At 31.9% G+C, this 18,404-nt stretch overlaps 2 protein-coding genes and 1 pseudogene across 2 annotated transcripts; all 3 read left to right on the forward strand.

Annotated features, from left to right (window-relative positions):
* Positions 1 to 2,261: 2,261 nt before the first annotated feature.
* LOC140864081 (uncharacterized) lies at positions 2,262 to 4,156 on the forward strand. The gene is made up of 2 exons (XM_073267991.1): positions 2,262 to 2,435; positions 2,639 to 4,156. The coding sequence occupies exons 1-2, from the start codon at positions 2,325 to 2,327 to the stop codon at positions 2,942 to 2,944; spliced, it is 417 nt and encodes a 138-aa protein (XP_073124092.1). The 5' UTR covers positions 2,262 to 2,324; the 3' UTR covers positions 2,945 to 4,156.
* Positions 2,982 to 3,365, forward strand: LOC140862255 (putative disease resistance RPP13-like protein 3). Its single transcript, XM_073265260.1, has one exon. It carries the CDS (start codon positions 2,982 to 2,984, stop codon positions 3,363 to 3,365), a length of 384 nt encoding a protein of 127 aa, XP_073121361.1.
* Positions 4,157 to 12,066: 7,910 nt separating the features above from the next.
* LOC140864082 (putative late blight resistance protein homolog R1A-10) lies at positions 12,067 to 14,898 on the forward strand (annotated as a pseudogene).
* Positions 14,899 to 18,404: the final 3,506 nt, after the last annotated feature.

Below are 18,404 nucleotides of genomic sequence, written 5' to 3' on the forward strand. Positions count from 1 at the left end.
TCTTATAAAATAACAAATATAAGTTGCGAAATATTTTGTGCCGTGTGTGATTCGTTGAAACATCTATATGCAAGCAACCTTTTTTGAATGTTCCAATTATTATCAATCCAATGGCATGTAATACCCATATATGAACAACTTTGCCAATGATCACTCCAAATATCGGAACATAAAGAAACTTTATTATTCAAACTATAAAATTCCTTAATTAATTCTTTCTTTTGATCAACGACTAACTTTTTCATTGTGCGTTTGAGACTATTTCTTGGAATACGTCTAATAGAAGGATTTTCTCTTGTAGAAATCCAATTTTCAAAAGATAATTTATCGCTAAAACTAAAAGAAAGTTGTTCAACCGCACAAAATTTAGTCGTTTCTTCTCTAAATCTAGCTTCGTTATATTTAAATAGTTGAGATTCATTACCCGATTGAGAAGAGAATGCCGGAATTTGAGTTTGAGCACGATCAATCCCAATTTCCACCGGATAATTTTTCTCGATATGCCGCGTCAAAGTTCCATAACCACTTCCTTGTTTAAATTTGTAACATTTTGAACAATATTTGCATTTGGCTTGAAAATCACCGGAGGGAAGCGTCACCTTGTCGAAATGTTTGGTGAAGATATCGGATGTCGGGCGAGACACCGCTCGAGTTTGTCTTAGAGAGGCCGCCGGATCGTTCATACTTTCTTGACTTGCATTATGACGTGGTGGTGGTGGTTGTTCAACTTGTTGTCTTTGTTGCGCCTTATGTCGATTTTCTTGAATTTCATCATCGAAATATTCAAGATAAAAACCATCGACATTGAATTGAGGATACTCGACCTCGGGTGGTATGATGCTCTTTTCCTTTCCTTTTTCCTTTGTCACCCCTACGACTTGATCTCGCTCCGGACATTTGTAATTGTATAAATATGGAAATAAATCAACAATTGACAATAAACCAATAATCGAAACTTGATATTTTTGATAATTCAAGAAATTAAAAGGAATTGAGAATAGAGTGAATGAAGAGAGAATTGTGTAAACAAAATGAAAGGAGGTTGGGGGTATTTATAGAAAAAAAAGTAGGTTTTTTTTTTTAAAAAAAACCGGTAGACCCGGCGGGTCTGGCGGTCCGACCCGCCGGTCGGTCGGGTTTTCAATGGCCACGAAATCGTGGCCGTTGATCTCAACGGCCACAAAATTGTGGCCGTTGAGAGAGATCCAACGGCCACTTGCTAGTGGCCGTTGGATCTGGGCGCCCCAATGGGCTCCACGTGTCCAACCCGACGGGTTGGACGGTTCCAACCCGGCGGGTCCAACCCGCCGGGTTGACGGTTTTCCAAATGGAAAACCGGGACCGGACCGCCTAGTGGCCGGTCTGGTCCCGGTTCCGGGTTGGGCCCGTTGACCTGATTAACCGGCCCGTTGACCACGCGCCGGTTCTGGGCCCAACCCGGCCCTTGGCCAGGTCTACTTCCCTGAAGTAATATCTCTACATTCTATTTGTCATGTGTCTAGATCTGCGAATAGAGTTGCTCATTCGGTTGCGTCTTTTGCTGCTTCCTCACTCACACCCTTTGTTTGGGTGCGCGGGTGTTTTCCATTCTAGATGATTGATCTTGTAATTAAAGATTTACTACAATAAAATTATGAGATCAAAATAAAAAATCTCTACATTTACCATTATCTATAAATATAAATTAAACTGCAAACGCTCACCCCATGCGAAAACCAAAATCCGACTTCTCAAAAAAAAAAAAAAAAAATTCCCACCGACTACTTTAAAACTTCCATCAATTTCTGCAGCACAAAATTAATTAGGGAAAATTGCATATATCACCCCCGTGAAATCCCGAGTTTGCTAATAACTCCCTATGAAATTTTTTTAAGCTAATAACCCCATGTGATTCAAAATTTATAGCATACACACCTTTTTTAGTTAAAAATTGACAAAAATACCCTTACTTAAATAAATAATTAAATTAATTTTGTTTTATAATTCTATATTTAATTGAGTAAAATAATCAAATTTTATTTAAATAACTATGAAAATTATATATAATTATTTTATCATAATATTTGTCATACACGAAATATATTTTAATATTAAATTGTATTATAACATTAAGGGCATTTTAGTCTTTTTTTTAGCCAGAAGGGGGTGTATGCTACAGATTTAGAATCATAAGGGTCTTCTAGCTCAAAATTATTTCATAGGGGGTTATCAGCAAACACGCGATTTCACTGGGGTGATATATGCAATTTTCCCAATTAATTACTCCTTTTGATTCTTCAGTTTAACAACACGATTGAATTTTTCCAAGATTGTAGCAGTGATCGATGGCGGCTTATGCTGCAGTTGTATCCCTTACGCGAATTCTTCAAGAACTCATGGATCCTCATGGCCCTGTTCTTAATGAGAAGCAACAGATTCAATCCCTCCAAGAAAAGGTGAGTTTCCTATTAGATTTTTTGGAGAATTATTCTGTTTATACTGACAAAGTGGTTAAAGATTTGGAAATAAAAATTAGTACTTCACACCTATTAGAACTCTCTTAAACATGCTCTTTGATTGTAGCAGAAAATTACTGCTTTTGATTCTTTAATTTTAACAGCACGAGTGAATTAGTATATACACTGTTCCATGATTGTAGAAGAGATCAATGGCTTATGCTGCTGTTCTATTCCTTACGCGGTTTCTTCAACAAATCATGGATCGTCATGCAAAGCAACAGATTGAGTGTTTCCAAGAAATGGTCGGTTCCCTATTAGATTTTCTAGAGAATTATTCTGTTTATACTGAAAAAGTGGTCAAAGATTTGGAAATAGAAATTAGAGACGCAACTTATGAAGCTGAGTACATCATTGAGTCCTACGTATCCACTTCAATTTTATCACGACTTGATGGAGAAAGTAGTATAGGAGAATTCGAAACCGGCCTTTTGCGGAGACTTGGATAGACTCATAGAACAAACACATTCCATTCACCAAGAGGCGATGTATGTCAAGGGTATGTTGGAGCCAAACTATGTGCAACAAAGGAAGAGTTTACCTGTGGATAGATCAAGACTCACATTTACTGATACAACCCCCTCTATGGTTGGATTGAATGAAGACAAGGACAAAATAAAGGATTGGCTTACGAGCTCATCGTCGAAACTTGAAGTCATTTCGATTGTTGGGATGGGAGGCATTGGAAAAACTACTTTAGCGCGAAAACTATTTGATGACTCACGCGTTGTATGTCAGTTTGATGTTCGTGGTTGGGCAACAGTATCTCAGGAATACCCGATGTGTGATATCTTCGCAAGGCTTCTAGATTCAACAAAACAACTCAGTCGAGAAATGAAAGAGGAAAGCGTTGAGAGGAAAGAGATGTAGAATTAGCAGAATGTCTATACAAAAGTTTGAAAGGTAGAAAGTATATCATTGTGATGGATGACGTGTGGGACTCTAAGGTATGGGATGAGATCAAGAGGTTCTTTCCTGATGACAAGAATGGAAGTCGGGTCGTTTTGACAACTCGTCTAAAAAATATGGGAGATGATGCAGCCTCTTTTGACCATCAGCATGACATGAGGACTCTTGATTCCAGTGAGAGTTGGGACTTGCTTCGTGAGAAAGTATTCAGAGGAGAATCCTGTATTCCATGTTTGGAGGGAATTGAGCAGGAGATTATAAAGAATTGCAGAGGACTTCCACTCTCAATAATTGTGATTGGTGGTCTTCTATCCATGGACAAGACCGTTGGTTACTTTGAGACAATTGTCGCTACTCTGAAATCAATTATGTCTATAGATGGAGGCCAATGTTCGACCATCTTCTCATTGCGTTACAATCACTTGCCAGCTCACTTAAAACATTGTTACCTATATTTTGCAATTTTTCCAGAAGATTACATCATCCGAAGGTCTGACGTTATCAAGTTATGGATTGCTGAAGGATTTATAAAGCCAAATTAGTCTAAAATCTTGGAAGACATTGCGGATTGTTTGGAAAATCTTTCAAATAGAAGTCTCATTATGGCTCTTGAGATGGAGTGTGAAGACAAAGTTGAGAAATATAGAATTCATGATCTTTTGAGAGACTTTTGCATAATAGAAGCTCAAAAAGGGAAGTTCCTTCATGTCACCAAGAAGTACAGTATTCATTCTAAAGGCATAAAAAATATATTTTGTCTGGTTGTTATCTTGTTTGGGAAGATTTGACGATGGTTGGTTCGTTACCCAATCTTGAAGTTCTCATACTCAAATGGGATACCTGCATAGGTGACGTGTGGGAACCAAATGAGGGAGAAATTCGCCAGCTAAAATCCCTACAACTTGATCATTTAGATTTGGTACATTGGAGAGCCGATTATTCCCACTTTTCCAAGCTTGAGTGCCTTAAAATCAGTGGTTGCTGGAAGTTAAAAGAGATCCCAACTGAAATTGGAAACATACCAACGCTTGAAAAGATCAAATTGAAACATGGAAGCCGCTCAGTTGAGGCTTCTGCAAAACTGATTCTTGATCAGCAACGGAGCCTCGGTAATGATGTTTTTCAACTCCTTCTCGAGTAATTGCAATTTAATTCTCCAATTACTAGTTTTGATTATTTATTCGGTATAATTATGATTCAAGGTATTTTTTTTATGTAAGCTAATGTGAAACCATAATCGTCGTAAACTTTTTTTTTATTATTTTTAATATTGATTTAGTGTTTGTCCTGTCAAAAATTCAATGTAACTTTTTATGCGAGTTCTAGAAAAATTATATCTTACGTTAATCTTTTAAATTTGATTTTAGATCAAAATTTATCCCAACTTTTATCTTTAGTTTTTTCGCAAAAAACTTGCTACAAAAATTTATAGACATAACACGAGTTGGTTAATCTATAAAAAGGAGAAATAATAACTATGCCAAAAAATTTATAAACCCCTATATTTTAATATTTATTAAGTGTAGGCATATTAGAATAACTAACTTGGTGTCATGATCTATTTTTAAATATACTCAAAATACCATCCTTTTCAATTTTTTTGTTTTCTCCATGTTTCTTACTCATTATCCCCACATCTCCAATAACTCTCTTTGTCAATTCCATTTTTTTTTCCTAATTAACCTATCCTATTAAGCATCAAAATCCATATACATTGTAGTTATTATTTCACACACGCATTTGCGTGTGTACCATTACTAGTGTTAAATTAAATCTCCATCGCGAATGTGTGTTTTTAACAATTAGGGATATTTATCCCATTTTTAGGTAAGTCTACTAGTAAGAAAGAATTAGATATAATATAAAATAAAATTTAAATTTAAATTTAAATTTTTCTAATATTAATAAACTTAAAATAAGTAATGATTAGAATTTTGAATAATCTATTTGTTTTATTTTTTTTAGATCTATTAAATTTCTAATAGTTTATAAGTTCTTTCGAATGAGTCTTAAATTTATTTAGATTAAATGTGGATTATATTTTGACATTTATTTTAGGGAAAATTGTTTTTTAATTCTATAAGTTTCTCTATGTTCAATTTCAATATTCTATGTTATCATATTTTAATTTTAGTTCGTTATTTTTGTTTTTTAAAAATAATTTTAGTCATTTTTTATGAAACGACACAAAAGGATACCGAATACACCACTTTATTATGTGATTAATATCTATTATACTTTATGAGTAAATATCTAGTCAGATATATCTTATATCTTTGAAATGAGTTAACTTGAATATTTGGATTGAAAATTAATATTTTTGATTTAAAAAATTATATTATTACAAGTCAAGTTGATTCGAAGATTCGTTTATATTTTTTCATTTAATTGGTAGGGATTATAAAATTTTTTTATTATCAAAATTAACAAAAAAGTATAATATTACGAAAGTAATGTAAATATTAATATATATACAAATTTTTTTTTAAATTTATCATAAATGTTAAACATATATTAAAATAAAAATATTTTTAATTTTAGTTCAGAAAAAAAAAATTATGTACAAAAAAACATGTAGAGGATATGTTGAGAATTTAATAAATAAAATAATACAAAGAAGTAAAATATCATAAGAACTTTCTAAAACATCAATTATTTTTGAATATTTAATACTATCTTTATCTATATTTTTTAATTCAATTATTTTTATCTATATTTTAAACTGCAAACACTCACCCGCCCCAGCCCGAGTCTCGTCCCCATGCGAAAACAAAAAATCAGACTTTAAATTAAAAAAAAAAAACAAAATTCGACAAGAATGGCTTACAGCTATGAAAAGAAAAGGATCACTCAAGAATTCCCACCACTTTACTTCCATCAATTTCTGCAGCACAAAACACTCTATGGCGTATTTTGCTATTTCCTCCCCCTTCCAGTTTGTTTGGGAACGTGGAGATTTTCTGGTTGGTAAATCTTGTAATGACTGATTTGTCTTTGTCTAATATTATTACATTTGATTTTTCGTTTAACAATAATAAAAAAAACTCCAAGATTGTAGAAACTGTTATAAATATATTTTTATTATAGATGATTATCTTTATCTAGGTAGATTGAAAGATTTGTAATCTAGATAAATATGTCAATATAATATCTGTAAAGATTTGTATTTTATTATTTTCTTAATAGAGGTGATGAAGTTCAATAAAATTTGCACCTGAGTATTGACTCATATGAACTCTCTCTTCTCTCATGAATTCTCTCTACTCATTTCTCTTATTTTCTTATGATCTCTTATGATCAGCATGATGTTGTAACCAACTGAGAATGAAAATAATTCTAATTTTATTGATGCTATTAGAATAGCACAACATGACTTTACATTCAGAATTTGTAGAAATTCATGATCATGATATAATATATCGAGAATTTTGAGAGATTCGTGATTACAATTTTGATATATCGAAAGATATTCATGAATTCATGATATAATATATTGAATATTGAGATATTCAAGATTAATATATGATATAAGATCAAATATATTGAGAATCTAAAGAGATTCCTAGTTATAATATAATATATTGAGAATCTGAATAGATTCATGATAAAGATGTGATATATGATTTCGTATATTGAGAAAGTGAAGAAATAATGATTGATATCTTATATGATATCAAATATCTATAAATATCATTGAAGAAATTAATCTCAAAATATATCAATATTGACATATTGATAAAATGATGCAAGATTGTATCAATATTGAAATATTGATAAACAGATGCAAGATTTGATAATATTCATGAAGAATATTAATATAAGATCCAAGATTTGGAAATATTCTCGAAAAATATAATTTAATGCCCTTTTGGTTGTCGAGAATCTTATAAATTTAGAAATTTAGTACAATTTCTCAAAGAATATCGACATATGATCTAAAATTGTCAATATCCATAAGAGAATGTTATAAAATATATGCGATATATATCAAAAGATATTGACTTGATATCGATTCAAATCATATATTTGTTGTGAATGCTCTAGAAGAAAAATGATATATTATTTGTCATTGTTTTTATGAAAAGTGACTTGATATTCAACCATATACCAATTCACGATGATGGCAATAAATTGATTTATGACTAACTTCAAGTCATTTTATTTATTGAACTAATTTATTTTTTGTAAATTAAGTTTTTATTTCTATTTAAACTAAATTTTGGAAAACTCTAGCTTGTGTTTTGATTCACATAAATTATTTTGATGATATAAAATATATTCTATTTGTTGGTCAACATATTGCATGAGATATTGATTATGCAATTTGATGATAATTTTTATGATTTGAGAATTTTTATATTTTAAAGATTAAAGATATATTGGGTTGTTAAACATTTATTCCATAAAATTTGTTATGCATTTTAAATTCCTCAATTTTTATTGTGGATATAAATTTTGAATTTTTCAAAATCATTTGATTAAGCTATCACTTTTTAAATGAATAATAAAATATTTTTATCACATGTTATTATCTTACATGTAGGAACATGAATTTAATGTGAAATTATATTCGTGATAGATCGAATATCACCGTTGAAGGTAAAAGATCTACTTGATGCATTCATGAATTTGAAAAGGTACGTCTGATTTTTCAATTTCAATTTTTTTTATTATAATATCTTATTTATAGTAATTTGTTCAAGGAAAGACAATTATGAAAGTTGTCTGATTAATGTTGTCCGTTCTTTTAAGAGAATGTGACAGTGCCAATGAACACAGTTGATACACTGTAGTTTAATTCTTCAAGGAAGAATATGTCATCTCGTATGCAGCAAGATATGAATTATGAATTTGGCACAAAATATTGAGATATACGTCACAATCAAGTATTGTACTAAATGTATATCGGTATCTCGTATCACTATTGTACCTGAAGTACGTAAAGAGATTTTATTGATATCTATCAAGCAAGATATAAAAGTTTGTGAAGACCGTTGATGTTTACCGAAATTATATGTTTCATCGTATGTTGATATGAATGTATGAAAGATATATAAAATCGCTTGATTGACGATGAAAAAAGATGATGTGCTTGATATTATAAAATAGTGATACACAATAAGGACGTATATGAATTTTTGAATCTAGTAGATATTGATTTGGTTTAAATAGTATATTACAAATCAATATTTTTAGAAGAGCTAGAGAGCTCCAGAAGTATCATTGATACAAATACTTTCAGATTTTGACATAATGGATTGAATTGAGCATTCAAATTATATAAATAGTTGAAAAACTTTTGATAGTGCACAAAGATGTTGATGAATAAGCCAAAAGTTTTTAGATCGATAAATATGAAGATTTTTGAATAAAAAATCCAGAAGATTTTATGAATTCTTATTGGCTTATCAAATTTAATATAACTATCATTAGTTCAAATTGGTAGAGAATCCCCATATTGTCTGGAATGAATAAATAACGTGGGCCCATGAAGCGCAACATGATGTTTGCAAAAATACGTAATGAGAAAAACTTCCAGAATAAGTAATCAAGACAAGCTTGATAAAAAAGAGGATATGCATATCAATTTTATGATTATAAATACGCTGGTTTAATAGATTTATTTTGCCTCCAATCAACTATTAAACCATGAAAATAAATGCGTCATATTTGGGGATATCTGAAAGATATATTATAAATATTATGCCAAATGCTCATGTACTGAAAGTTAATGTTTGTGCGAAAAATGCACTACAATAAATATCTTGAAGGGATTGTAAATATGTTGAAAATAAATTGAATCTTATGATCAATTATCTTGAGAAATGAGATTTTATGACGTGAAATTCTCATTTATTATTCTTGTAAAACAATGTTTCTAACATTGAGGGGGAGAGAATAGAAGCTACAAAAATATTTGAGATCGATCCCAATGAAATATAAAGTGAACATGATGTTCAAAGTTTAAATCTCAAAATGTATTATTTGATCTTGTATTGTATAAGATCGTTTAGCTTCATTTATGTTCAAGTTGAACAATTTAAATCGTCTTTAGTGACGAAGAACCTTTTAAAGAAAATGAGTGAATATCTCAATGTAAAATGAATAATGGAGGCTGGTCGTTGTGAAAAGAAATTATTGTCCTGCAGAACCATATCTTATATTACTTGCAAGTAAATGAAAAAGGACGCTAGAAGCGTGAACGACCAATTATTTTAATGAATCCAATTTGGATTATGTTAAAGAATAACAAATATATTAAAATATGAGATTTCACAAATTATTTGGGATCGAAATGATATAATCATTCGTGTATTTTGCTATTATGCAAAATGATGATTATTTTGAACTACAATTTGTTGAAAGTTTCAATAACAATGATATGTGACAATATGAGCAAATTTTAGCAAAGTTTCTCAAAATATTTCAAGCGGATTATGAGAAAATATTTGCACTTATCATGGATGCATTGTTTTGACGGTGCAATATATAGAAACATCATCAAAGAATTTGATGCTCAAAATATTATTTTTGCCAAACTTGAAGAAAAAAAGATATTTGGTCTTAAAGTACCATATATATGGCAAAAGCAGCATGTGAGTCAATTTTTGGCAAATAAGTTCACAAGATTGGAATAAGACGAGTTAATAATTTCAAGTGATCCTTGCAAGAGGGGGAACAATCAAAGTTGTACTCTTTTTCCCTTGTCTATGATTTTTTTCACGTGGTTTTTCATAACAAGGTTTTTAATGAAGCAATTAACAAGTATCGCGAGATGTCGTACTCTTTTTCCTTCATTAGGATTTTGTCCCGCTGGGTTTTTCCTGATAAGGTTTTAACGAGGCGCATCTATCGTCGAAAAGACATCCAAAGAAAGTATATGTTGCGGTACTCTTTTTTTTTCGTTCAGATTTTTCCCACGGGGTTTTACTGTCAAGGTTTTAACGAGGCAGTACTTGAGTCCCGATGAAGTTCCCGAACATCAATCTTGCCAAATGGAGATTTTGGAGAATTGGTTGCTTGTGCAAATAATCATCTAAGGGGGAGTGTTATTAATAAATTTTTATTATAGATAGATTATTATCTTTATCTAGGTAGATTGGAAGATTTGTAATCTTGATAAATATGTCAATATAATATTTGTAAATATTTGTATTCTATTATTTTTTCTATAAATAGAGGTGATGGAGTTCAATAAAATTTGCACCTGAATATTGACTCATATGAACTCTCTCTTTTCTCATGAATTCTCTCTACTCATCTCTCTTATTCTCTTATGATTTATAACAGAAACAAATTAATTAAAAATAATCAATTTAAAATAAAAATAAAATAAAATTTTTTGGTAAATATTTTATAATTGGATCTTAATAAAATTGTGTATTATGGGTTGAATAGATTTAAAAATTATATTTTTAAGGGATCAAACATGTATTTTTAATATTTAATATGGGTACTTATTGCAAAAAAATCAAAATGTTTGCTCAGTCGCATGAGTGGCGCGTGTGCAACAATCACTTATATAAAGGGGCACATATGCTGATTTTATAAAAGGTCAGAGTTAAAAATGCCTATTAAAATTTCACAGAATAAAAATTTGCATTTTAAATATTTCACTGGAATATTTGGTTCAAATTAATAACTTATATTATCATAGAAATAGTTCAAAAATTGAATAAGGACATTCATAATTTAGTATATACATATGTACATTGCTCCTGCCTCCTGTGGTCCCTCTGCCATCCGTCGTGGTCTTGCCTGCTGGCTGCTGGCCCGCCCCCTCGTATGGATCCACAGCCGCCGCCGCCACAGAACCAGCCGCAACCCACAACCTCTTTCGCCTCTACCCCCTGCGACCCACCAAATGCTTACTCGGTCTAAAAAAAACCATCCGAAAACCCAATCCCAGGTACTCTAATTTCTGTGTGTACTATATGAGATATTATTACACTCAATCAATTATTACATCCAATCAATTGTTTTGTGTATTTTTTAATTTTGTCCCCATTGTTTTTGTAATTTTACTTATATAACCCTCATTAAAATTTCATTCATATGGAATAAAAAGGTAAACATGTACATAAAAAATGTAAAAACTTTGCCCCTACATTCATGTCCCTGCATTCATGTTTTTATAGTAAGTAAAGATAGGTAAAGATAAAGATTAATTCCAACAATCCCACTACTTTTTAAAGAATATCACTGAAAGAAGACTTAACTCTTTAGACTGGATTTAGATAATAATTTATCCCAATTTAATTGTTAATTATAATTATTTGAACATTTATCTCAAATATGAATATATTAATTTTACAGTTTATTAATCTGCACAAACGGTTGGATCGAAATTTTAACAAAAAATTAATTTCATTATTTATCCAATGAATGAATAAATTATTAAAATTATAATTTACAAATTCAGAATAATCTAATGAAATCAACTAAAATTAACATAAAATACTTCCCAATCCCTCATAAATAAGATATTAATTTTTAAATTTAAAAAAAATGCAGAAATATATTTTTGACAAGATGATTTCAAAATATAATTAGGAAAAAAAAACCCGACAAGAAAGGCTTACAGCTATGAAAAGAAAAAGGACCACTCAGTTTTACTCTTTCTTTTTTTTTTTTTTTTTTAATTAAAGAACAACTCAAGAATTCCCACCAACTACCCGAAGAGTTCCATCCATTTCCGCTCTTTGATTGCACCACAAAATGGCTCCTTTTCATTCTTTAATTTAACAACACTTTTCCAAGATTGTAGCAGAGATCGATGGCGGCTTATGCTGCAGTTGTATCCCTTACGCGGATTCTTCAACAAATCTTGGATCCTCACAGCCCTGTTCTTCATCAAAAGCCACAGATTCAATCCCTCCAAGAAAAGGTGAGTTTCCTATTAGATTTTTTGGAGAATTATTCTGTTTATACTGACAAACTGGTCAAAGATTTGGAGATAAAAATCAGAGATGGAGCTTATAGAGCTGAGGACATCATCGAATCCTATGTCTCCACTTCAATTTTATCAGGACTTGACAGAGAAAGATGGTGGTGTGTTAAGTCTATTCTTAACAGATGGAATAGTGAAGGAAAATTTGTAACCTTTTGCCAAGAATTGGATAGAGTCATAGAAGAAACACATTCCATTCAGCAAGAGGTGGAGCGTATGTTGGAGCTAAACTATGTGCAGCAAAGGAAGAGTACTTTGCATGCCGATAGATCAAGAGTCACATTTACTGATACAACCTCCCTTATGGTTGGATTGAATAAAGACAAGGACAAAATAAAGGATTGGCTTACGAGTTCATCTTCTGCACGTGAAGTTATTTCCATCGTTGGGATGGGAGGCATTGGGAAAACTACTTTAGCCCGGAAACTTTTCGATGACTCGCTCATTATTTGTCAGTTTGATGTTCGTTCTTGGGTAACTGTATCTCAGGAATATCAGATGCGTGAGATCTTCGCAGGGCTTGTAGATTCAATAAACAAACTCAATCCAGAAATGAGAATGGTGAGCGATGAAGAATTAGCAGATGGTCTGTACAAAAGTTTGAAAGGTAGGAAGTACATCATTGTGATGGATGACGTGTGGGATGCTAAGGTATGGGATGAGGTCAAGAGGTTTTTTCCTGATGAAGATAATGGAAGTCGAATTGTTTTGACAACTCGGCTGAAAAATGTAGGAGATGATGCAGCCTCTTTCGACCATCGGCATGAAATGAGGCCTCTTGATTCCGGTGAGAGTTGGGACTTGTTTCGTGGGAAGGTATTCGGAGGAGAATGCTGCCCTCAGTGTTTGGAGGGAATTGGGCTGGAGATTATAAAAAATTGCAGAGGACTTCCACTCTCAATAGTTGTGATTGGTGGTCTCCTATCCATGGACAAGACCGTTGGTTACTGGGAGTCTATTGCCACTCCTCTGAAATCAATTCTATCTACAGATGGAGGCCAATGTTCGACAATCTTCTCCTTGAGTTACAATCACTTGCCAGCTCACTTGAAACCTTGTTATCTATATTTTGCGATTTTCCCAGAAGATGATGAAATCCAAAGATCCAAACTTATCAAGTTATGGATTGCTGAGGGATTTATAAAGCCAAATGAATCTAAAAGCTTGGAAGATACTGCTGGGGAATGTTTGGAAGATCTTTTGAATCGAAGTCTTATAATGGTTCTTGAGCTGGGTGGTGATGGCAAAGCTGAGACATATAGAATCCATGATCTTTTGAGAGACTTTTGCATAACAGAAGCTCAAAAGGAGAAGTTTCTTCATGTCACAAATAAGTACAATATTCATTTTGAAGGCATAAGAAGTGAACGTCGTCTTAGTATTCAGCCAGGGAGTCATTTGGAATCCATTGAGTTTGCTTTTAACTCAAATGGACCACCTTCACCAATCCGATCGCTTCTATTGTATCATAAAGATGTTGATATAATCGTAAACAAGCCTAGTTTTTGACTGCTAAGAGTATTGGATAGGAGATCTGGAAAGTGCTTGAGTGAATTTCCGAGGGAGGTAGCGAGACTAGTGCATTTACGGTACCTTTCTCTTCGTTGTAATGATGCGATTGTTCCTCCATCTATAGCCTCATTTTGGGGGCTTCAAACCTTAGTTATTGACGGGAATATTGCTGGTGGTTCTACTCATTTACCCATGAAAATATGGACGATGTTACATTTAAGACATGTAGAAATCAGAGATCATTATTGTGAATTACCAAATCCTCCCAATTCAAATTTAGTTATATTGGCCAACCTTCAAACTCTCTCGGGGATACAAAATTTCAAATTTACGGATAACATCATCAAAAGAATTCCAAAACTAAAGAAATTGCAAGTGCTTTATATTAAGGATTGGTCCCACTACCATCTTAGTAATATTGTTTGCCTGAATGAACTGGAGTCATTACATCTCTATTCTGTGAGAAGTATAGCTTTGCCGCCAAAGTTGAAGTTTCCAGCAGCACTCAAAAAGTTAACTTTGTCTGGATGTTACCTTGGTTGGGAAATTTTGGCTATGGTTGGTTCGTTACCCAATCTTAAAGTTCTCGAACTAACTATGGGAGCATGTGAAGGTAAAGTGTGGGAACCAAATGAAGGAGAATTTGGCCAGCTAAAATCTCTATATCTTTACAGGGTAGGTTTGGTGGAATGGAGAGCCGATGATTCCCACTTTCCCAATCTTGAGTGTCTTAAAATCAGTTATTGCTCCAGCTTGAAGGAGATTCCAATTGAAATTGGAAACATACCAACACTTAAAAAGATCGAATTGGATCACCACTCACGAGCTATGGCTTCTGCAAAATTGATACTGGATCAGCAACGGAGCTTCGGTAATGATATCCTTTCAACTTCGTATTTTGTGATTATTAACGTGCTAATTATCCAAATTAGGAAGTTAATAATTTAGTAATTATGTTACAATAAATCAAGGAGAATCATCCAAATTATGATTTTAACTCTTTTATCAGAAGTGATAATGTCTTTAACAATATTTTTTTAATGATTTAAGAATAATTGTTGCATATTGTTTAGGTTCGTAACAATTTAATACTCGATCCTTATTTAATGTACTACATTCATGTCCTTTAAGTTGTCCTTACTCAATCATTTTAATGTCATTGATCGAACCACAATGCATTATGAGCTTGTCTCTTACAATCTTAATTTATGCTTATCATCTTTGAGATATGAACCAAACTAAAAATCTTAATTGAGGGTGGTTAAGTCTGGAGAAGCTACGAAGAGAGCGATTGAAATTTGGTACTTGAGATTTCCGTATTGCTTAAAAAATTGAAGTTAAATCATAATTACTACTCTCTGTACATTTTGACGACAAAACAAGTATTATACAAGTTAAATCATAATTACTATTCTCTATACATTTTGACAAAACAACAAGTACTTGATTATACAATATGTATGCTTCTGGTATTTTAAAATGCGATACTTGAACTTCTATACTGGTTAAATGATTAAGTACATCATAAGTACTATTATCTATATATTTTGGCAAAACGAAAAAATGTTTGATCATACATATGTACATTACATATGTGCGTGTGTTTCTATTATCTTTTCATCTGTCCGCTGATAATGGATGGCATTTTCGGAGTTGGAGGATGATACCAGCAAAATCTGAACGTCGAGTTTGAACGTAACTACATGGGGTAACCTAGTATACGGCATGGATTTGTTCTCAAGGTGAGAAAATTGTGGTCTGCAAAAGATTGTAAAGGAATAATTATCATCTTTGGAAATATCGAGGGAGGTTGGGTGTTGCTGCTGCACTGCCATATTCTTCGATCCAAGAAATTGAAGGGAATCAATCGATCGTTCTCCTAGATTTTACAAACTAATTTTGTTTCTGAGTTTTGACGCTGGATCTTAACATATATTATATAGAGAGAAAGAGAAGGTGTTTGTTCCCGAATTTGAATTCTATCATGAATGTGGAAAATATTAATATCCAATAAAAAAAGAAACCATATCCAAGTTAACAAAATTTTACAAAAAAAAAAAAAAAGATAATGTTATGGATTTTTTATATTTGGATTAAATATTGAAGATAGTTTGGTTTTTATTTTTTAGGGTTAATTATTTATGCATCCGCTCATATGTAATGCAAAAAGTTGTAATACTCAAAATTTTCTAGTGATACCTTCTGGCAGAACCAGAAGAAAGGGTGATGTAGGAGCAGTTGAGTTTCCGAACATCCATAACCAAATTGTTGTGTCGATTACTTTCTGTTGAGCACACACACACAACCAGTAGTCATTTGAAAAGTATTCACTCTGTTAGTTGGTTTATTTCCGCACATATATTTGATGGTCAATTGGCAGAGATACATGAGAAAGACTAGAGCTCAGTTGCTAACACAACTGGACTCACATTAAAGATTACTGCAGCAGTCTACTGCAACAGATTAAGAAGGAATCAGCAGCAGTAGCTTCCCCCAATCGATCCCGACATAGAGTCTCATGAGTCAATCTGTGAGACGAATCTCATATTCGACCCAACTCATGAAAAATATTACTTTTTACATCAAAAGTATTATTTTTCATTTTAAATGTGTCGGGTCGACCAGTTTCATAGATATAAACTGTGAAACCCTCTCAGAAGATACCTACTCTTTTTTTCCAGAGCAATAAAAGTATAGACGAATCGTGTTAGATTGGATATTATTTTCTTTATACTCAAAATTATCAAACTCGGGTCAAGTTGGAACAAGTTCAAGTAAGCAACTATAGGCTTGAAATATTTATTATTTTTTTTTCAAAAATCGAACAATCTAAGAAACTCGAACCGTAGTTTGAATATTAGTTCAATAAAGCTCGAAAATTGGTTCAATAAAGCCCTAGAAATTTCAATTTGAGCCAAAATCGAGCCTAAATTAGTTTAGGTTTCAAACTTGGAATCGACTAAATGATTTCGCGATCTTGACTAGAGTTGTCAAAGAAGGTTAGGTCTGCTGGGCTGGCTCATCCCGCTTCGCTAAATAAACGGGCCGAGTTGGGTTGGCTATTTTTTAACCCGCCCAAATGGCAGGCAGGCCGACCCGCCTCGCCCAGCCAAGGGACAAGTTGTTCGCCAAGCACCTCCAACCAGGGATTGAACCAGGAATTTATGTTTAGGGGAGCTAATTTTACTTGAAAAAATTATTGAAAAAAAGTCAGATATCCATAGAATTATGTTCATCTCGTGTAATTTTAAGAGTTAATTTAATTCTATTATTTTCATAATATAAAGTATAATTTTTAAAGTTTAATTTATGTCATTTTCATTTCATATATTATAATTGATCCATTGTTCAAATCATTTATATGCATATTTGTCTATTTTATCGATTTAAACATCAATCAAGTTATATTGTGACTAAATAATTAATTTAGTTGATATGTATTCACATTAGCATAATTAAATAACATTAATATAATATTTTATTTATGTTAATTTTCATTCATCACATAATTTAATGGTTTAGCCTATTTAAATTTGCCACTATTTGACTAATCCTTATTATTATTATTATTATTATTATTATTATTATTATTATTATTATTATTATTATAGTAGCTAAACCCATTAGAGAAACTACCTTTGGTCATTTTAATAGATTTTCAAATTTACCCCTTATAATTCTTTCAACATATTCAATAATTAAGGGACAAAAAAATAAGGAAAAATTGCTTTTTTGGTCCTGTATGTTTGTCATTTTGCGATTTCAATCCTTTATATTTTCATATTTCAATTTTAGTCCGCTATCTTTATTTTTTTGGCAATTTTAGTCCTTTTTCCGACGTGGCGCTGACGTGGAACCAATTCAGTGCTGATGTGGAGCTGACGTGTACAATGCCACGTAAGCATTTTCGAATAAAAATGACCGAAATTGCCAAAAATCGGAACATGCAGGACTAAAACTGAAATATGAAAACATAGAGGACCAAAATCGCAAAGTGACAAATATGCAGGAACAAATTTGCAGTTTTCCCAAAAGTAATTTATCATCCAAAAAATTCTCACCTCCTCTTTCCACTATCCCATTACTCAAAATCTTATTTTTTTTTACCCAATTTTAAACAATCAGTGCTCGAATATCATGTATTTGTACCATATTTTCAATGTTTTGTACTGATTTTTATCCAAAAAATAGATGTGGGCCCAGGGAGTTTAAACAAATATTTTTCTGACAGGGGACTGAACATGTATATGTGTTTGGGTTCAGGTACTGGATGCTAATTTACCCTTATTCCAAACATATAAGTGCATACATATATATTAATATATATATATATATATATATATATATATACACACACGTTACATATATATACATATCAATATACATATATATTTACGTGTATGAATATAAATATATTAATATATATACATATACACGCTAACATATTATATATATATCTATATATATATATATATATATATATATATACATACATGTATATGCATTTATATGTATGTATTATGTGCCCTTTTATTCCA

This window comes from Henckelia pumila, chromosome 4, assembly GCF_033568475.1.
Source record: "Henckelia pumila isolate YLH828 chromosome 4, ASM3356847v2, whole genome shotgun sequence".
NCBI classification, from domain to species: domain Eukaryota; kingdom Viridiplantae; phylum Streptophyta; class Magnoliopsida; order Lamiales; family Gesneriaceae; genus Henckelia; species Henckelia pumila.